We start from the raw sequence: 23,329 nt of genomic DNA on the forward strand, positions 1-23,329 counted from the left end.
ATACAAAACATATGTGCAACTTCTCCTGGAATATATGCTCTCCAAATATGGAGTCCATACTTCGCAAAGAATATAGATATAATATAGAGAGTACAGAGATGATTAAGAGGAACGGCTGCGGTGCCTGTTTCATACAAAATTTTAATTTGGATTTACGGCTAAAATACTAGAGTAAACTGTTTTTTTTTTTTTTAGTTAAAAGACATGGTAAATATAAAGTACGCATATGGATCAGATTTTCGATTTTTGCCTTAAATTATAGAATATAGGCCCCAGAAGATGACGATTTTACATGATTTTACGAGGCATCTTTGGCAATTTTTTGTGACCAAATGGAAGATATTTTTTGAAAAAATCTCACATATCCCGTCTCAGGCATATAATGAACTATACAATAAAATTTGAATCTTCACTGAAAAAAGTTTTATTTGCTTCAAAAGCCGAATTTGGTGGCCACAAATTCAACGTATATTTAACTAGCTTTTTTGTTATTGTCTCATTCGCACTTTCTTGAGTCGGGCTGGCTAGAGTAGGTGAAGCACGGGCCGGGGGGCAGGGGCCCCGGAGAGATCGCCTGCCTAACAAATACATACCTACGTCAATCGTCCTTCATTTTTTATTATTATTGCTAGTGTATGTATATGTGACATTCGCAGTCAGCCCGCGCGGACATATAATTGACGAATTTGTTACTTTGTTTACGAATAATATTATTTTTAAACTCCACAGTTTTTAACCGAAGCATCCCCAAATAATTTATTTCATTCAACATGGGTAAGTAATCATTATTTGAGCATTTTTAACAATGATAATTAGGTTATGAATTAGGGTACTTACGTTATTGATTTTTATAAAATGTTATTTGTGTTTTAGGTCGAAAGTGGATACGTGGTAAGCCACCTAGTATGCACCGGAAAAAGAGGAAGTGCAATGTCAAAAAGACAGAAAGAACTCGGAACAGGTGAAAATTAAATGCAATATTTAAATCAATATTTATTATAAGTATTTATTTTTTACGGTAAAAATGTAATGTTTTTTTGTTGTTTTCAGTTCCGTAAATGATGTTAAAGATTGTCAGGCTAAATTTGCCAACAAGGATTTTTTCGATGCTAAAACATCGATGTGAATTGTGGGATTTTGAGCAAACGGTAAGCAAATAATTTTATTTTCACAAGAACAAACTCTCGAGAATGTACACAATAACATCAAGATACCATCTTTTGGTTAGTAGTGAGAGTTTCATTTTATTGCCGTTCAGCTTTTAGTTTTGATGACAGTGTTTTTACACATTGGTACAATTCAATATTACACCGACGATCTTTAATTAAAAGTGATTAAATTTAAGAATAAAAACCGTCCTCCATTTTTGCCTATAATTGCTTGTACTATTTTGTCGAATTTGTAAGTATAATCACTACACATATTGATCATACCTTGACAGTATAATATGCGGTCTTTTGTTTTCACGGTTTGATGCCTGATTTTTTTTCTTTTAGTACCGATGTGATTGAACCCGAAATATCGTCGCAGAAAATGTCAGACGTATCACCCGACATTATATAACATATAAGTAATGCCTTTAGTTAGAAAATTGAAATTGGAAAATTTTGTGGTTGACTGACAAATTTTATGAAATTAAATTTTTAATTAAATTTTATTTATGTAATTATTTATTTGCTTATTTATATTGGAGTCTGTTCTTACTATACAACTACTACCTGTCCGACTTTTTTTTATTTTTCACCTTGTGCACATGTATTGTGTAGATTATAAAATAGGATTTTTTTCAGTATAAAAAATCTGGGACTAACTACCATAGAATGGACGGAAATAATTATACCGATTCATTGAACATTTTTTAATAAAATATGCTTGTTGCTATTATTCTTGCTGTTATTGTGCTGCTATTTTTATGGTTATTTTTACTTATAGTTGTATTACTTAATTTTGTTGTTCACATAATATTCTTCTTACACAACACTTAAAAATAATCTCGACCAAAATCCCAGTGATAAAGTCAGTGCGTGTTCGGAATTATATACACAGCGACACGACTTTATAACTTTCTTCCAGATAAAATAAAAAAAATGTGATTCACAAAAATTTCAAAGGTAATGTAAAAATTAAAAATAAAAGATTATGTCAAAGGTAAGGCCTTTACCGGTGCACTTACACAAATTTTAAGTAAGTGTATATTTCTATTCTCTACAATTATATTACTTACTGTTCATATATTATTTACTGCTGTTAATTCTATGTACTTATCTAATTTATAAACTTATACACCTATTATTACTATTATTATAATTTCGTCTGTGGCCACATGTACGATGCACGTGTACAATTTCCGTATCTCCTACAATAATACACGTATCTGCTAATTTAAATGAACTAAACAAAAGGGTGATTCTCCGTTTAGATGCAAATATATTCACGCACAAAAGAAAAAAAGCATTTCTCTTTTACTGGCCTTTTATGCGTGATATTGTCAGTGCCTAACGTGTACATGCGCATATACCAATACTATTAAAGAATAGGTCGGAAGCCCTTGTATGTCTGTGCTGCTAATGGAATGAACTAAACGAAAGGGACATTTCACCGACTTCGTGCAAATATTCAAGCATTGAACTTAATTTCTTTTTTATTTAATCTCATATTATCTAACTTTTTTTGATCGCTTGCAACGTCAGCCGTACTAAAAGCCAGGTACTCCCTCTCCGTTCCCCGCTGCACGCTCCGTTAGAGAGGGACACAGGACAATAATTATTTTTGCGGGAGTCGAAATTTCGTCCGCGAAAACAACGCTCTTAACAACATGAACATACCAAGAGCTTTGAAAGACCGGCAATATGAAGATAGACTCAAGGAACTAAGATTACCAACATTAAAAGAAAGAAGAGAAAGGGGTATCTCCGGCATCCAAGAAATCACATTCACCAACCACAAAAATATAAATCTACGTGGACACTCAAAAAATAAAATAAAACACCTTTTGCATCCAATCCTAGGAAACACTTCCTTCCAAATAGAGTAGTGGATGCATGGATCAAACTTCCACAGCGTGTAATCTACTGATGCTACTAATATAAACTAATTTAAAGCTCGATTGGATTTTTATCTGAAGACAAGAAAGCATTAACATATTTAAATTTAAAACAACTACTTTACTGTTATGCAAAGTTATCGTGATATCAGATTTATACGTCACTGAAGCACATGGTGACTTGCAAAGACTTAGGAATTGTGTACGACATTCGCTAAACATTTCACTCTCATTGAAAAGATCTGTAAATCAGCCACTAAGATGTTGGGTTTTGTCATACATAATTCAAAAGACTTGACCAACCTTGCAGTTATTAGGCTGCTTTACTTTAGCTTAGTGCGTAGCATTCTCGAGAGTGGATCTCAGGTATGGGGGCCAGAGGACACTGTCTATGTACTAAAGGTCGAGAAGATACAAAAGAAGTTTTTATGATACCTCTACATGAGAGAGTTTGGTTATTACCCATGGCTGTTTCCAACAGCATTTATCTCAGGAATGCTGGGTATATGCAGCCTTAGTTCCAGAAGGGATGTTGCATTACTCCTGATGGCGTATAAGCTTCTAAACGGTTTAGTCTCAATACCAGACATTCTGGCTAAAATAGGATTCTATGTCCCGGATAATTTTGCGCGACGCCGCCAACACAGGCTTTTGATTCTTCCTAGGTGCAGAACAAACTTACCAATGGTGATGCCCTTGGGAAGAATCACTAGATTAATTAACTGCCTCGCAGGAAATGTGGATATTTTCCACATGTCCTACAATGTATTGAAACGTGAAATATTATTCAAGACATTGTAAACCTAAATTTGAACATTTTTTTTTGCCCCACTTATAATGTATTTGTTCGAGGAACGAACAAGGGTTGGGATGGCCGTATTTTAAAGGGCTATTCCACACAGATAAAGCATGGATAACGCCTATAGCTTATGACAGGCGAATGCGAGAACACAATTTGTAAGGTTAATTCACAGTCAGCTTACCGGGTGGCGAACGAAATCTGCATCTCGAGAATTATCTGTCAGCACTGGAACGGTGATCGTTGTACGGTAGTACTCGTTATGTTGAATTGGATTGCGATAAAATAAGTTTAAGGGATTATTCCGATAAATAACCGGCGAGAGTACACACATTGGTTTTGACAAGACGAACGTTTCGATGCGATTGTACGGCTCACGGCACTCCGTGATTATAGTTGACGTGTGTGAATTCAAACTGTACAGTTCAAATTCTGACCATACTATTGGTCAGCACACGGCCTGTCAAAAGCAAATCGGCGTGACGGAACAGTATTTGTTATTTACTTTTTTGCAATCATTAATTACCGATATTGCAATGTACTGGCATATAGGTACTGTTTTTGCAAATAAATAAATAAAAAATATGAGCGCATCAGCAGAATGCTGCCTGCTTATTAAATAATAATAATAATAATCCAAGCTTCAAGCATAATATTGGAAAAAAATATTACATTGCGTCTTTCACCGATATGGTTTTAATCCTTATCCAATTTAATTTTTGGAATAACTTTATTGAGTAATACCTCAAATTGTAATATTTAATTATTGAAGACAATATTAGTGATTTCTAAACTGATATGTATTGCTATGTTGGCAGTCCTGATGCGTCACGTGGGAGATTATAACGAATGTGCGGAGTGTCAATAAACGTCGTAGCTCTGAGTCAACAGTCTTTTATTTTTAATAATCCCCAATATAATAATTGGCGACGAGGATAATCGAAAAAGTTAAATTAAAAACGAGTAATATTAAGTCCAGTGTAAAACAGTGATTTCGTCTTTGTTTTTTCAATCATTTTAACATGTCTAAGAGTACTTTGCCAGTGCCGCAATACGAGTCAAGTTGTGAAACCTTCGGAATGTTTTTAGAATGTGTACAAATTTATTTAAAAGTAATTGATATTACGGACAAAGAGAAAATTGGATATCTTTGTATGATTATTGGTGCGGAGAAATATAAAATTTTAAAAGAAACAGTTCATCCGAAAAATATTGAAGAGTTAACTTATAACGAGATTGTAACAACACTTCAAAATAAATATGAAGAAAAAAAATGTACGATCGCCCAAAGATATAAATTTTATAATCGTCAGCAACAGTCGAACGAGGGAATTGATGATTACATTTCAGAAATAAAAAGTCTGTCAATATCATGTAATTTTGGAGCATTTCTGGATGAAGCCTTGAGGGATAAATTGGTGTGCGGTGTGAAAAATGAAGCCATGACTATAAGATTACTGTCTGAAGATGAATCGCTGAGTTGAGAAAAAGCAAAAAAATTGTCAAGAATATGGAGACAGTAAATCTGTTGTTCTGCAGAAATATTACACAAAGAAGATCATTCATTGGGAGTTTTCCAAGTAAAGCCGAAAACGTGACGTCAAAGGAGTACAAGTCCGCAACAAGGTCAAAGGAGTTCAATGTCATCAAGTCGGCTTTCATCTCCATCACGTGGAAATTCCAGAAAAAGATGCGAGAGGTGTTTTATCAGTCATCAACCAGAGTCATGTCCGTCAATCAATTGGAAATGTTACAAGTGTAATACATACGGTCATACGTCAAAATTTTGTTCTAGTGCAAAATCAATTGTTATTAATCATGTAAAATGTGTGAATAATATAAATGTTTTAAATATGTCCGTGTCTGAAACATATTGATTTGTTTGTAAACGGTAGGAAAATGTCCTTCATGATTGACACAGGGAGTTCATCGACCTTGATAAGTCGCAAAATGTACATAAAATTTTTCAAAACTTGTAAATTAAGTCAGTATTATGGTAATTTGTTTACAGCAAATAGTCAAAATTTATATTGTTTTGGATTTTTTATGACGAAAGTAAGTGTAAAAGATGATTCTAATTTTGTTGTGGATTTACCAGTGTTGGTTATTAAAAATTTATCATCTGAAGCTATTCTTGGTAGGAATTGGATAAATGTTTTGAAAATGTTCTTGGGAAAATACATTTATAAATTCTTTTATGTCAAATATTGGTAATGATAATACTGTAAATTCAGTGTCTGTCAGTGGAAAAAATAAATCAAACATTGTCGAAAAATTGTCACAAAAATATTTAAATTCTTTTTCTAAAACAAATAACGACTTACCAATCAAAGAGTTTTCGGTAAATTTAAGTTTAAAAAATAATTCAACTCCTGTTTTCCACAAAGCATATGAGGTCCCTTATGCACTGCGTGCAGAAGTATGCCAAGAGCTAGATCGTCTTGAAAGCGAAGACATAATTTCTAAAGATAAATATAGTAGTAAGTCTTCTCCAATAGTCTGTGTACCAAAACAAAATGGAAAAATACGTTTATGTGCAGATTTAAAATCTACAGTCAATCCACAATTGAGAATTGATCAATATCCTATTCCACGTCCAGAGGATATTTTTAATAAATTTTCAGGTTGCCAAGTATTTTGTAAATTAGACTTAACAAATGCATATTTACAGTTGTCTGTGTCAGATTCCAGTAAAGAATTACTTACAATTACATGTAATGGTTTATATGTGTACAATCGTTTACCTTTTGGGTTGTCATCGGCTCCTGCCACATTTCAAATGGTCATTGATACAGTCTTGGGAGGCATAAAAAACTGTGCTGCATACATTGATGATATTTGTGTAGGTGGTAAAGATGAAACGGAGTGTTGTAATACTTTAGAAAAAGTTTTGTCAAAGTTAAATGAGTTTAATATAAAAATTAATGTGTCAAAAAGTGAATTTTTTGTATCTTCTTTTGAATTTTTAGGTTTTACTTTGTCAGGTCAAGGCAAAAGTCCGTCTTTGTCGAAAGTTGAGAAAATTAAGTCTACTGGGTGTCCAGAAAATGTTACTCAACTAAAATCGTATTTGTCAATGTTGAATTTTTATAGGAATTTTATTCCTATGTGTCCTACTGTGCTAGAACCACTCCATAATTTATTAAGAAAGAATGTAGAATGGTGTTGGTCTGATGAATGCGAAAAAGCATTTATAAATAGTAAGTCTCTCTTGTCAGATAAAACTATGTTAGTTTTATTTGATCTGTCAAAACCATTGTGTCTTACAGTCGACTCCAGTGCATATGGTGTCAGATGTGTCTTAAGTCATGTCGTAAAGAATTAAGAATTTCCTATAGCTTTTGAGTCTGCAACGTTAAATTCAGCTCAACGAAATTATAGCCAATTGCACAAGGAAGCCCTTGCTGTTATTTTGGAATCAAGAAATTTCATAAATATTTAATTGGTCGTCATTTTACTATATATATTGATCATGCTCCATTGTTGTCTTTATTTGCCGAAAATAAAAAAGTCCCCGTTTTAGCTGCATCACGTCTCATAAGATGGTCTATAATATTGTCCGCGTACAATTATAAATTAGTTTTTAAAAACGGACTGAAAATTCCTCAAGCTGATGTAATGTCACGTTTGCCAAGTGTACAACAATTTAATGAAGAAGAATGTAATTTTGTATGCATGTCAACACCCTTAATTCCATTTTCAGAAGTTGAAAGTCATTCTGAAAAAGATGAAATATTATGTAAAGTCATTAAGTATGTTTCAATCGGTTGGATTGAAAACTTGTCAAGTCCAGAAATTAAAAAATATTTCAAGTTCAGAAATTTACTGTCGGTCAAGGGAAAATGTCTTTTATTTGGTGACAGAATTGTAATACCAGAATCTCTTAAGGCGTCTTAACCAGCGGACGAGAATTCAAATTTCGTTAAAAGACGGTCTCGCGATCGGACGTTTTTTTAGAACGAGACAGAAATACCGAATTCATTCCACTGCGACCCGAACACCTGCGCGGCTGAAGAAAACTACAGCATGGTTCCGATGAAATAACAATTATTGTTGTTGTATTCTCGGTTGTAGCTTTCTTCCTAATAAGTAGTTACATACATATTTGTAAATTATACATCGGAGTGCGTAAACATAAATAAATACAAATGCAGTGCGACATGGTAGATATAAATTTTTTTTAAATATTGGTTTAATTTGATTTTTTTAAATTTATTTTACATAGGTTTTCCAAAAGTGAGTAAAAATCTTTTGTTTTACATATTTATTTGTTTGTGCGAAAGGTATTACCGGTAAGTTTTATTTCTAATACAGGGTGCGGCAGAGAGGACGGATGGTTTTAAAAAAATCATAAAATAGTTAATTTTTACTCAAAAACAAATTTATTGATGGAATCAGGTTTGCGAGGAAATAGCATTTGAGACAGTCAAGTGTGGAAAATCACATCAGGCATGTGGTGGCCGAAATCGTTGATGCAGTGCTGGAGGCGTTCTTGGAAGTTCGCGTAGACTCTCTCCAACATCGCTCTCTCAACTTGAGCGACTTCCACGCGAATTGAGTCTTTCAATTCGTCCAGAGTTCGGGGCTTGTTCTCGTATACTCCAGCCTTGAGGTGTCCCCATGTCCCCATTTTCAGGAGTTCGAACTGTTCGCGGAGCTCTTCTTGGTCTTCTGTTGATCAGTTCACCACGCCTGCGAAGTGATTCAACCCAACGAAGGATGGTGTTTCGAGAGGGAACAGCTCTATTCACAGCTCTATTCCGATGAATGTTGAAGTGGCGACGAAACTCACGCTGTATGACGGTGACTGACTCATTATTTCGGACGAAACAATCATAGGCGAAAACGCAGTGCTCCACCGTCCACGGCTCCATGACGACAACTGGTAAAATAATGCTAGGAACTAACGAGTCAAGCGGCACCCCCCCCACTTCTTTCGTAGACGGAAGGGGAGAGTACTACCCATCTCAAAAACGTCCGTCCTCTCTGCCGCACCCTGTACTTATCTTTAACGTATTACTTGATTTGATACGTATGACATTGAAAAGAGGGTTTATTCCTTACAACTGAAGTAGTATATATATATAGTAATATCTTGTATATATTAAAACTAGGTTTTATTTCCAACTATTTTCTACGGTACCTACCTACATATGTAGTTATGCGATTGCATAATATTGTATCGCTTTCATGTATTTGTTTTCATGGTTAACGGAGCGACCTGACTCGTCTAATTTTCGAAATGTTATTAAATTCACGAGGTAAATTTCGATTGAAAAATCATAGGTTAGTATGTCAAAAATAACCTCGTTTTTTTTTCCTAAAACAAGAAGCTCAATTCACAATATGACATTATGAAACTGACAAAAAGTAACACAAAAAAATATTAAATATGTTGAATTATACCAATGTAATAGTGAATTAGACAATAAAATTGAAATTATGAACAATAAAATAATTTGAATCGTATATCACGAATCAAATTTCATTTGGTTTGTGGCACTTTTTGACCAGCAATCACAAACAGTTTCACGTACTTTGGCATAAGTTTTAACATTTATACATGAAACATCGATGACAGACATAAACTCCTGATAGTCCATAGTTGATTCTTTTCCCTGGCAATTAAACAACACAAAATTATCGCCAAATGTTATAAAAAATATGTGCTTATTCTGACTGATTCTTTTGAACGACCCTGTAGCATATAAGTACGTACAATGTATACGGATAATTAAATATCACTAACCTTTGTTTTTTTTGAAAATATATCTTCCACGTACGTTTTTGATTTCGTCATTTGTGTTTTCTAATAAAACTTTTGTTCCAAGGATATTTTCCTCCCCATTTTTAAGCGAGGAATTTCTATAAAATGTTATTAACTAGACCGGCATGTACTACACGTCCGCTTGCCGCCCGGTCGCGGCGGAGAATGACTAAATTATCGGTCTTCTGTCGAGGTAATAAAAATGCACAAACGCGAATCGAAATTTATTACTATTATATACTTTAAGAATATATTTTTTGGTCATACATTATTTCTAATGTTTCAATAATGTCTTGGTAAATTATTTTTGTAAATAATCTGAACTATACCAATTTGTAAGACCATAAATAAATAGTCAAATTGAGGGATTTTCGTCACAAAACGCGTGCTCGGATTTATTTATTAGTAATTTTATTTGAAATAAAAACAAAATTCTTATACATACTTATGATAGATAATTTATTGATTGTTTATACTGAATTATTATATGATTTGAAATATTTGTTGTATAATACAAATTCACCTTTGAAAATACAACAAATCTGCGCAACGTCCAACGGTAACACTTTATTATGATATGAAAATAATATTATTTTTCAAAATTTAACATCTTACTTTACTAGATAACATAACGATCTTTCAAAATCAATTTGTGTTTTTTTCTAGAAAAGTGTCCATACGTCTAAAACTGGCCTCAAAAATGCCAAATTTCAGGTCAAGTCTACCTATTTCGCCTTAAGTCTTAAATTTAATACATTATGGTCATCCTGGTATAGTCAGATCAAAAATTCTTGCTCATTCAAGATATTGAAGATATTATTTCTAGATGTGAAATGTGTCAGTCGGTACAAAAAGCTAACAAAAATGTGCGTCATAATTGGCCTATTGCTGAAAGTCCATGGGAAAGAGTCCATTTGGATTTTTTTGACTTAAAAGGTTCCAAATACTTATTAGTTTGTGATTCATATTCAAAGTGGATAGAATGTTTTTATATGAAAAATACTAAATATTCGGATTTGTTATCAATTTTAAGTGAAGTTTTTTCCAGATTTGCGTTTCCGAAAACTATTGTTTGTGATAACGGTCCTCCATTTTCATGTAAAGAATTTTCCATTTTTTGTAAAGAAAAATCTATTAAATTATTACTTTCTCCACCATATAATCCCGAGTCAAATGGATTAGCAGAACGATCTGTTCAAACATTCAAAAAGATTTTAATTTAATTTATGTTTTCAAAAAATTCTAAATTTTTGTCACCAGCTCAACGTCTAATAGATTGTTTGTATACTTATCGTTCCACTCCTACTTCTGTCACGGGTTTGTCTCCTATGGCTAAAATATTTTCGTATGAGCCACGTACACCTCTTCATATTTTGAAAGAAGAAAATAATGTAAATAAAAGTAAGCAATCAAGTAAAAATGCATTGAAAGAGTATGAGGAAAATGATAAGGTATCGGTATACTTAAGACATCTGAAAGGTCCTATGAAATGGGTTCAGCGAACAATTAAGTTAAAATTAAGTTCATGGGTGTATTTAATTCTTTTAATCGGAGGAGAGGTAAAAAAGGTCCATGTTAACCAAATAAAAAAAAGTTGTATAAAGTTAAAATCAAATTATGAAAATCCCGATAAATGGTATGACTTGGGAAGTCAAGAAAATAAAAATGTTAGTGATCCTTTACCCAGCACTAGTGAGGAAAATGATGTAATAACTAGGACTGGCAGTTTGGTGAAACCCCCTGTCAGATTTAGTCATAGTGATTATGTTTAAGTTTTATTTGGTCATTGTAAATTGTTTGAAAATAAAAAAAATTAAAGGAGGAAAGGATGACATGTATTGCTATGTTGGCAGTCTTGATGCGTCACGTGGGAGATTATAACGAATTTGCAGAGTGTCAATAAACGTCATAGGTCTGAGCCAACAGTCTTTTATTTTTAATAATCCCCGATATAATGTAAACGAAAATCTGAAACAGAAAAGGATACGGTCACATATGTGACCGGTCCTAGATGTGACCGTATCCTTTTCTGATTTTTCTGTTTCAGATTTTCGTTTAGAAATCACTAATAAAACCTTATCCAATTACTCATTTTAGTTACATTTGGCTTTAAATATAGATAATTGTATTAACATGTTATTCCCAAGCGACAAACCACCGCGCCTCGAGTTAGCCAGTAGTTCCGAGCAACATGTCTCTTTCAGTTGTGACGAGTAGTCCTATAGATACGTCCTAGGTACCACATCCTAAATCACTCATCTGTCAGTATCGAGTATATCTCAAGCGCTTAGTCCTGGCATTTTACGAAGACAGGTACAATTGTCATTTCCATCATGCGGTTACATTTAAATCATCCTAATTCGTATTTTGTAAATTTATATCTAGGTCAGCTGCGACGGCAATCGACCAGGAAAATTTTGATTACATGAAAATATGTTGAGTTTATTTATGAATTACTTGAATATCTATATTTGGCAGCCTAGCTCGATGATAATTGCCCGGGAATTTTCGATTTACACGGTGTTAGAAAGAGAAAACACCACGCTTTGTATTCAAATCTAGAAGTTAGTGAATTGTCGAAAATCATTGAAAAAATTGTTAAAAGTAGACTTGTCTCCCATCTGGAAACCCAGAAGATTCTTTTTAATTAATAAAAAAGAAAGACAACCATTCCCGGGTTACGAATAACCTGACAATATTTGAAAATCTCCTACTATCACCACAGTGAGCTGAAAATGTTGCTTGTGTTGTGATGGAGGACTTAGCCAGCCGAGGAATTGAACACACTACGCCCGAGTGGGACCCAAGCGCGATGTTAACTCGGCCACCGACCGGTCTTTTTGCTGGGCATGCTTTTAAATCTGTGATTTCTTCTAAGATATTCAATTAAATGATATACTGTAAGGGGCAATTTTAGCTAACTAAATAACCATCACGCCTTTCTCCGCAGGGGTAGGCAGAGAGGACGGACCGCCAAACAACTCGGTCTTGGCACACACTCCTTGCCTCATTCACATTCATACATCGTCTCATACATGCTCTTGTATTATTCCGACTCTTGGCCCGACTCAAGTATCTGATTCACTTGATCATGCCATGTCTTCCTTGGGCGTCCCCGACTTCTGCTACAATTCGCATTTGCATCTTGTATTCTCCATACACTCCTTTCTTCGCTCATGGTTTTCTCATACGCCTCAGGGATCTCATTTCAACAGCATTCAGTCTGGGTAAAGGGCAATTTTCATCTACATTAAATGTTCAACGTAACTAACATATTTAATCGGATAAGCATTAATATTATATTGGTCAAAATAGCTTGGCAAATAACCCATTATATATGTAAGAAATAAAAATGATGTACTGTGGGTTATCCTTGGGAGATAGACATTTAGCATCTTGAGCTTTTCTGTAGGTATTTTAAATATATATAATTCCTAAGTGTATTATTTTTATTTTTTATCTCATAAGGTTTAGCCAGAGTTAGCAATGTAAGCGCTTTGAAAATATATTTTACAACTTGATTACAAAACATTGACTTGTCTCTACTTTGTATAACGATAACATGCATGTCCGGAAGGTTAATTCTTTAAATGATAGTGAAACCCTACTAAGAACTAAGCGCACAGATATACACGGATAGCCACTTTATTTTATACTATTTAGAGATAATTAAATTTGTAAGCATATTTTATAGCCTTTTAAAAACAGTTTTTAGTTTTTGAATATATTGAGAAATATTCCTTTTATTTGGATTTTATCGCAGAGCAGAAATACTTTGACCTTTTGAGAGAATTTGCCAGTAAATTACTATAAAGTTAGATGTTAGTGTATCAGCAGAATTCTGCCTGCTCATGTATCCCCGTGGAAGAAGGGAATAAGATAAGTGGATCAGTAAACTCACCCTCAATAGCTTAAGCTGCGCCTGCTGAGACTGCTTGAGATACTTGTCGGCGTGCGTGTAGATCAGGTGGTGGTACCTCTCTCTCAGCTCGTGCATCTGCGCACCGTGCTCCCGCAGCAGCAGGGGGCCCGGCCCGCCCGCCGCCGCCGCCACCGCCACTGCACCCTCCCCCGCCGAGCCCGCTTCGCCCCCCTCCGGCACCGTGGACACCATGGACAGCTCTGTGGTGGCGCTCTCGCTGGACACGGGAAAACTGTTGCACTTATTTTTACAGCAGTGGATTTCAAAGTCCACCATTCAATACTATCGAGTGAATATTCAATGTAGTTGATGTACGGTGAAACTCTCAAGGTTTTCCAAGGGACTGGGGACTGAAAAACAAAACTTCTTAAGTGGTAACTTAAACGAGTTTCACCGTACCACAAGATAAGTTTTTTTTTTAAGTAAACCATTATTTACAATTATGGCCAGAGTCAAATGTCGGACCGTTTGGAGTCAGACTGGCTTGAAGTGATGTTCATATTAGAATGTTAGATTAAGGTCACTTTCAAGACAATATGCCTCTGAACAGATGAGACTTTTATATAAGTTATAATATGTGGTAACTTATCTTCTGCTTAAAACTGTCTTATAAACAAATTAAATGTTTGACATAAGAGATATAGCTTTTAAAATCATTTGAGGAAAGATTAGAAAAGTAAAGAGAGAATAAAATATTTTTGAAAAATAAGGTCGCATTAAAAAAGTGGAAGCCCTCATCCCATTTGCAATATTTAAAAAGTAGAAGCCCTCATCCCATTTACAATATTTAAAAAGGTAGAAGCCCTCATCCCATTTGCAATATTTAAAAAAGTAGAAGCCCTCATCCCATTTGCAATATTTAAAAAAGTAGAAGCCCTCATCCCATTTGCAATATTTAAAAAAGTAGAAGCCCTCATCCCATTTACAATATTTAAAAAGGTAAAAGCCCTCATCCCATTTGCAATATTTAAAAAAGTAGAAGCCCTCATCCCATTTGCAATATTTAAAAAAGTAGAAGCCCTCATCCCATTTGCAATATTTAAAAAAGTAGAAGCCCTCATCCCATTTGCAATATTTAAAAAAGTAGAAGCCCTCATCCCATTTGCAATATTTAAAAAAGTAGAAGCCCTCATCCCATTTGCAATATTTAAAAAAGTAGAAGCCCTCATCCCATTTGCAATATTTAAAAAAGTAGAAGCCCTCATCGCATTTGCAATATTTAAAAAAGTAGAAGCCCTCACCCCATTTGCAATATTTAAAAAAGTAGAAGCCCTCATCCCATTTGCAATATTTAAAAAAGTGTATTTACGAATCGTGGGGATATCAAGCGTTGAGTGAATTACATGTTAAATGATAATGTTTTTTACAGACTGTGGACTATGTATGATTTAGGTTTCCAAAGGGATAAATGCACATAATATTAAGTATATTCATAAAAATTGTGATAATAGTAAAATATGTTACGTAAATAATGTTTTAAAAATACATACGATATAAGATGGGGTGTTGTTTAATTTTGCAGAAGATTTAATGAAAGCAAATCAAATAAATATAATTAATGCAATAATAGTGCAAATGAAGCCAATACTTTACATACATTCTTCAAATATACAAAGAAACAAATCTGTGAAAATAAGCATAATTTGTTTTATCTTTTTATTAATTTGTATAATGTAATGCTGTAAAAGATGAAATCTGTTAAAGTTAATGGGTGTTACGATCGCGGAAGATTACAAAATTTCACTTTACCTGACATATTGTCTAATAACGGACAGCACAGGAGCTCTTGTATTTAATAAAGTCTGATTGAATCTAAATAAACAACCATGTACACTACATTATTTCAGGGTCAGGTGGGATAAAACAACCTAATAAAAAATTATATTATAATATCACATGTCAGGAATGGGATGACAGTAATAGGTGATATGATATCACTTGTCAGGAATGGGATGACAGTAATAGGTGATATGATATCACTTGTCAGGAATGGGATGACAGTAATAGGTGATATGATATCACTTGTCAGGAATGGGATGACAGTAATAGGTGATATGATATCACTTGTCAGGAATGGGATGACAGTAATAGGTGATATGATATCACTTGTCAGGAATGGGATGACAGTAATAGGTGATATGATATCACTTGTCAGGAATGGGATGACAGTAATAGGTGATATGATATCACTTGTCAGGAATGGGATGACAGTAATAGGTGATATGATATCACTTGTCAGGAATGGGATGACAGTAATAGGTGATATGATATCACTTGTCAGGAATGGGATGACAGTAATAGGTGATATAATATCACTTGTCAGGAATGGGATGACAGTAATAGGTGATATGATATCACTTGTCAGGAATGGGATGACAGTAATAGGTGATATGATATCACTTGTCAGGAATGGGATGACAGTAATAGGTGATATGATATCACTTGTCAGGAATGGGATGACAGTAATAGGTGACATGATATCACTTGTCAGGAATGGGATGACAATAATATTGTGCATGAAAAGGTGATATGTTATCACATGTTAGAAACGGGATAGTAAAATTTGTGAAAAAGTAGTATTATAGCACCATCAGGAGGGAATAACAAAATGCATTTGATAAAATTATGATATTATATTTATGCCAATGGGATGAACAAATGGAAGAAAAAGTGGAAATAAGATGGGGGATTACATAATTAATAAATAGTGATAGATATCACATAATATATCAGAAGTGGGATATCAAAATTTATGTAAAAGTCATAGATATGAAAAAATAATATTATGTTTGAAAAGGTGTCAATGTGTTATCACGATATGTATGTCTGAAGTGGGATTACATGGGAAGTGTATGAAAAAGTGATCATATCTCATAAAAAGTCAGAAGTATGATAGTTAAAATGTGATAACAAATATTATATTACATGTTCTTGCTGGACAGCCGCTTGACCAGCCGGTTGGTCATGTAAAACTTGCGTCGCTGCTCTGCGCCCGGCCCCCCACTTAGGTCGCAGGACTTCTGGCCACTGTGTCGCGCGCGCTCCTTCTCGTGCTTCCGCCGCATGGTCTCCATCTTCTTGTCCAGTTCCTGTCGCTTCTCCCGTACAGCCTTGCTGGCAAGGATACGCTCCAGAGACTCCGCCTCTAAGGTGGATGTGGATAGAGATTCTCCCGATACGGCTGCGTTCAGAGATACGTCAAACATAGACTGAAAAAAAAAAAATAATAAAAGTCAGTAAATGCATAGATATGCAATGTACGAGTATGTTGTTGTCGGGATTGGGGCGTTGTGGTGGTCGATGATACTATCGCATGCAGTGTCCATACATTATTGCCCCATTAATTTAATGATAAAATATGGAAATATAATATAAAATTTTGGATTTCACCATAGCTCAAGTAGTTACATCTAGGCTATGGTAGGCAGGAAAACAATTTGTTCTTCTTCTTTTCAGCACAACAGTTTTATTTTTACTAAATACAAACACAAATATTGCCAACTATCAGCCGCAGCTGAAGTTTACTGGTAGGTACCAGATTAAGGGTCTAATTTCCCTTAATCAGTAGTGGAATTCCACTACCTACCACTTCTGACAGACGACTGTCACAGCCTACTCTCAGATGAAGGGCCTAAGTTCCCTTAATCAGTAGTGGAATTCCACTACCTACCACTTCTGACAGACGACTGTCACAGCCTACTCTCAGATGAAGGGCCTAAGTTCCCTTAATCAGTAGTGGAATTCCACTACCTACCACTTCTGACAGACGACTGTCACAGCCTACTCTCAGATTAAGGGCCTAAGTTCCCTTAATCAGTAGTGGAATTCCACTACCTACCACTTCTGACAGACGACTGTCACAGCCTACTCTCAGATGAAGGGCCTAAGTTCCCTTAATCAGTAGTGGAATTCCACTACCTACCACTTCTGACAGACGACTGTCACAGCCTACTCTCAGATGAAGGGCCTAAGTTCCCTTAATCAGTAGTGGAATTCCACTACCTACCACTTCTGACAGACGACTGTCACAGCCTACTCTCAGATGAAGGGCCTAAGTTCCCTTAATCAGTAGTGGAATTCCACTACCTACCACTTCTGACAGACGACTGTCACAGCCTACTCTCAGATTAAGGGCCTAAGTTCCCTTAATCAGTAGTGGAATTCCACTACCTACCACTTCTGACAGACGACTGTCACAGCCTACTCTCAGATGAAGGGCCTAAGTTCCCTTAATCAGTAGTGGAATTCCACTACCTACCACTTCTGACAGACGACTGTCACAGCCTACTCTCAGATTAAGGGCCTAAGTTCCCTTAATCAGTAGTGGAATTCCACTACCTACCACTTCTGACAGACGACTGTCACAGCCTACTCTCAGATGAAGGGCCTAAGTTCCCTTAATCAGTAGTGGAATTCCACTACCTACCACTTCTGACAGACGACTGTCACAGCCTACTCTCAGATTAAGGGCCTAAGTTCCCTTAATCAGTAGTGGAATTCCACTACCTACCACTTCTGACAGACGACTGTCACAGCCTACTCTCAGATTAAGGGCCTAAGTTCCCTTAATCAGTAGTGGAATTCCACTACCTACCACTTCTGACAGACGACTGTCACAGCCTACTCTCAGATGAAGGGCCTAAGTTCCCTTAATCAGTAGTGGAATTCCACTACCTACCACTTCTGACAGACGACTGTCACAGCCTACTCTCAGATTAAGGGCCTAAGTTCCCTTAATCAGTAGTGGAATTCCACTACCTACCACTTCTGACAGACGACTGTCACAGCCTACTCTCAGATGAAGGGCCTAAGTTCCCTTAATCAGTAGTGGAATTCCACTACCTACCACTTCTGACAGACGACTGTCACAGCCTACTCTCAGATTAAGGGCCTAAGTTCCCTTAATCAGTAGTGGAATTCCACTACCTACCACTTCTGACAGACGACTGTCACAGCCTACTCTCAGATGAAGGGCCTAAGTTCCCTTAATCAGTAGTGGAATTCCACTACCTACCACTTCTGACAGACGACTGTCACAGCCTACTCTCAGATGAAGGGCCTAAGTTCCCTTAATCAGTAGTGGAATTCCACTACCTACCACTTCTGACAGACGACTGTCACAGCCTACTCTCAGATTAAGGGCCTAAGTTCCCTTAATCAGTAGTGGAATTCCACTACCTACCACTTCTGACAGACGACTGTCACAGCCTACTCTCAGATTAAGGGCCTAAGTTCCCTTAATCAGTAGTGGAATTCCACTACCTACCACTTCTGACAGACGACTGTCACAGCCTACTCTCAGATTAAGGGCCTAAGTTCCCTTAATCAGTAGTGGAATTCCACTACCTACCACTTCTGACAGACGACTGTCACAGCCTACTCTCAGATGAAGGGCCTAAGTTCCCTTAATCAGTAGTGGAATTCCACTACCTACCACTTCTGACAGACGACTGTCACAGCCTACTCTCAGATTAAGGGCCTAAGTTCCCTTAATCAGTAGTGGAATTCCACTACCTACCACTTCTGACAGACGACTGTCACAGCCTACTCTCAGATTAAGGGCCTAAGTTCCCTTAATCAGTAGTGGAATTCCACTACCTACCACTTCTGACAGACGACTGTCACAGCCTACTCTCAGATTAAGGGCCTAAGTTCCCTTAATCAGTAGTGGAATTCCACTGCCTACCACTTCTGACAGACGACTGTCACAGCCTACTCTCAGATGAAGGGCCTAAGTTCCCTTAATCAGTAGTGGAATTCCACTACCTACCACTTCTGACAGACGACTGTCACAGCCTACTCTCAGATTAAGGGCCTAAGTTCCCTTAATCAGTAGTGGAATTCCACTGCCTACCACTTCTGACAGACGACTGTCACAGCCTACTCTCAGATTAAGGGCCTAAGTTCCCTTAATCAGTAGTGGAATTCCACTACCTACCACTTCTGACAGACGACTGTCACAGCCTACTCTCAGATTAAGGGCCTAAGTTCCCTTAATCAGTAGTGGAATTCCACTACCTACCACTTCTGACAGACGACTGTCACAGCCTACTCTCAGATGAAGGGCCTAAGTTCCCTTAATCAGTAGTGGAATTCCACTACCTACCACTTCTGACAGACGACTGTCACAGCCTACTCTCAGATTAAGGGCCTAAGTTCCCTTAATCAGTAGTGGAATTCCACTGCCTACCACTTCTGACAGACGACTGTCACAGCCTACTCTCAGATTAAGGGCCTAAGTTTCCTTAATCAGTAGTGGAATTCCACTACCTACCACTTCTGACAGACGACTGTCACAGCCTACTCTCAGATGAAGGGCCTAAGTTCCCTTAATCAGTAGTGGAATTCCACTACCTACCACTTCTGACAGACGACTGTCACAGCCTACTCTCAGATTAAGGGCCTAAGTTCCCTTAATCAGTAGTGGAATTCCACTGCCTACCACTTCTGACAGACGACTGTCACAGCCTACTCTCAGATTAAGGGCCTAAGTTCCCTTAATCAGTAATGGTAATACTCTCTACCACTTGTGACAGTCCCAGACTATTCTTCGAGACTGCCTCTCGATGACAGACTGACTTGACTGACTCAGTGCTTGTGACTCACTCAGTACCGATACTCGGGTATCGGCCTTTTAAATAAAAATACAAAAACACAATAAAAAGTTGACCTTACTAAGTTGGCCAATTTCTCCCACGTCTTGGTTGCCGTGTGGGGTACATTTTTCTTAGTCTAAAACAATAATTTCAAAGGGACGAGACATTAACAATAGGAATGTATTTACATTATCTGAGGGTTGCAATTTACAATTTGCAAGCTCTTATTTTATTATAGGTTAGCGGCATCCTTGAAATTATTCCATTCAAAGGGCAATAAAGTCGGTCTTTGAAGCTGAGAGTAATAAAATTTGGGAGATTTAAAACAACAACAAAAAAAATATGCAGAGGCTTCAGAAAGGTACTTAAAAGTAAAACGTAACGACACTAAACACATATTAAAGAGAAATTATTTTTAAACCTAGAAGGACACTGTGATTATAAAATACCAGGCTGTTAGATGTTTATTTGGGATTTTACATATCAGATGTGGGAAAGAAATATTCTGTTGTGCTAATGTTAAAATTAAAAATGGTGGGAAAATTAATCTTAATTCTAAGTTATTTTTAAAATAGGTATTTTCGCATTCTGGAATGAACAACACCAATTGTATGACTTAAGATGATAGACTTTGATTTCCGGCACATACAAAAAGGACCCCCAGGTAAAAACATTTTTCTGCACCGAAACCGAATAAATGAATATTTTTTTTTATATTACCTTCTAGACAGAATAAGCTATGTCGGTATGTTTTTATATTACCTTCTAGACAGAATAAGCTATGTCGGTATGTTTTTATATTACCTTCTAGACAGAATAAGCTATGTCGGTATGTTTTTAAATTTTCGATTCGTTTCGTATTAACGTAAACATTCACTGTCAAACGTGAATATTTTATCGGAAAATATTATTCAAAGAAAAGGTGCTGTTAACTCAATTCTCATAAAGAATTACAAAATTATAAAAACTTACCGACATGGCTTCTCCTTTTGAGAACATATTTTTGTTTTTAATTTACGATTTTGTGAAAATTTCTATGTTGAAAAGTTCTCCCGCAAGCCCTTTCAGCGAGATTTCTGGAGGTAAATAATAAAATTCTTGGTGGTTGTCCCTTTCGCACGTTTTACGGGTCAAGGCAGGGAGTGCATGGTCGGGGAGATGCAGTAGTGATGACTGGTTTACATAATAATAGTCAAGACTTTTTAGTTTCATAATAATATTTTAGATATTTCTTACAATAGGTACTTAATATCATTTTTTTTCACATGACTATTTTATTATATTACTCAAACTAGTACGACTAATAAGTTCAAACATAGTATTAAAATAAACTCTCTCACAAAAATATTAAGTAACGACAAAGAATGGCAAGATATACACCAATGTATATCTTGCCATCCATTCGAAGGGACACGGGTTCGAGTCCCGTTGGAGTCATGTATCTTTTATCAGGAGATTTTTCAATGTGGATGAGTGTTTCAGGCGAATAATTATTGCTTGTAAAATAATTGATACACCAATGTAACTGTATAGAAGAATGCTGCAAAATATTTGATAATAAATTGAGTCTGTAGAAATATTTAATCTCAAAAAATATCCTCGAAGCTTAAACCAATTAAACCGTGGATAACCCACGGATTAATCATTTCAATTAGACACAAAGAAATACTCTATAAACAATGTACAAATGTTTACCGATCATGTGCCGGCCGAGGCGACAGTATATCTATACGTAAGTGAGTATGCTCTTGCTTTGAAATGCAGTAAGCGGGACAGACTAAAAATGATGAAATACCTAATCAGTGGAAACGAGCCAGAGGTGGTTAGGCCGTAGGGAAGAGGATTGGAGCAAGACAGGAAGGACAAAGGAAGACTGACTTGGCTAGGGGCCGCAGTTAGTGGAGAGCAAGACAAAGTGGTTTGGCAATTTAAAGAATTGTGGACCTGCACATCTTGCACGCTAGCCTGCTCGCCGTCCCCCTCTGTGGTGTGAGTGGTCGCCACGGCAAGCAGCTGAGTGGCATGCTGTTCCGTGTGCGCGATGTTGGGCGAGGAGGAGGCTGCGCCGAGCGGTGCGGGTGGCGCACCCGGCCCCTGCTGCAGCGAGGCCTGGTGCGTGAGACCCGCCACACTGGCGCGGTGCCGCGGCGACCAACCTTTGCTCTGCTTGGCGGGCGTCTCTCTCTTCAATGTACCTGGGTGAGAGAATACTTTTACTGTAAACTCCCTCTGTTCCTGTATTGGACAATAGGAAACATAAGGTCATACCATTCCATTTCAGACGGGTATTGGTTCTGATGACCACCTCTCGACTTAGGTTCGTAGAGTGAGATTTGGTCTTGGCGGTGGATGTATCTGCTCACCGGGTCTGTTTCTAAAGTTGCCCGTTTCTGGATGAGCGACTATGTGCCACAAATAGAGTGGGAAGTAGACATACTCCCCTCAAGTAGGGAAATCTCTGAATGTCATTTATTATGATGCTGATGGATTTAACCTTACCAATTATGGAAGGATTAAAATTTAAAATTTACGACAGATGCGCATTATCGCTTCCCCCACTCTTACCACTTAGTCGCAAGCATCGAGCTCCGAGCTATGCTAGGGTCAGTGTCTCTCTAAACTGCAGACGTGCCGGGTGTGCTTAGAAGTTTTTGTTATACATTGATATTTAGAAATTTCTAAATTTTTACAGCTAAATGTATTTTTGTTTTTGTTTTAGACATGTCCCGTTATGGAGATGATGAGAATTTTTTCCCTCGAGTGACAGCGAGTTTTCGGAAGAAGAAATCAAGCAACAAGCTGAAGAAAGCGCTAAGGAGAGGAGAAAACAATGGAAGAATTTTTCATTGGAAAAAATAAATCTACACAATGGCGAAGGACAACGTAGCGTGTTACTGGAAAAAAACAAAGCGATAAACATAGTCGAAGTCACTGGCTTGACTCAAAAAGCTCTTTTGAAGATGTTTTCATTATGTGATGCCAAATGATTTTACACATCGAACCTGGAAATATACTGCGGAATACAACCCGATGGACCATTTGCGGCCTCTAATACTCCAACAGATATTGTAAAACGTCTGATCACTCCGATAGAAAACTCAAACTGCAAATTGACCATTGATAATTGCCGGACAAAAGCAGAGCTGTTGGATCGACTCTTTTGGTTTTCAAAGGGATAAAATGATGCTATCCTAAATTTCCT

General features: G+C 36.6%; 1 protein-coding gene across 2 annotated transcripts in view; it reads right to left on the minus strand.

The window, feature by feature from the left end:
• Positions 1 to 23,329, minus strand: part of Plc21C (Phospholipase C at 21C) — a 181,792-nt gene that overhangs the window by 17,878 nt on the left and 140,585 nt on the right. The window contains exons 16-19 of one of the 2 annotated variants that reach the window (XM_089635969.1): positions 22,072 to 22,322; positions 16,457 to 16,740; positions 15,281 to 15,343; positions 13,511 to 13,748 (exon numbers count right to left, since the gene is read on the minus strand). In XM_089635969.1, the coding sequence (XP_089492095.1) occupies positions 13,511 to 13,748; positions 15,281 to 15,343; positions 16,457 to 16,740; positions 22,072 to 22,322 (836 nt within the window). Of the gene's footprint in view, positions 1 to 13,510; positions 13,764 to 15,280; positions 15,344 to 16,456; positions 16,741 to 22,071; positions 22,323 to 23,329 lie in introns of both variants that reach the window. The other variant, XM_089635970.1, reaches the window with a different exon arrangement.

Source organism: Hesperophylax consimilis, chromosome 9, assembly GCF_061612785.1.
Source record: "Hesperophylax consimilis isolate HC1 chromosome 9, BYU_Hcon_1.0, whole genome shotgun sequence".
NCBI classification, from domain to species: domain Eukaryota; kingdom Metazoa; phylum Arthropoda; class Insecta; order Trichoptera; family Limnephilidae; genus Hesperophylax; species Hesperophylax consimilis.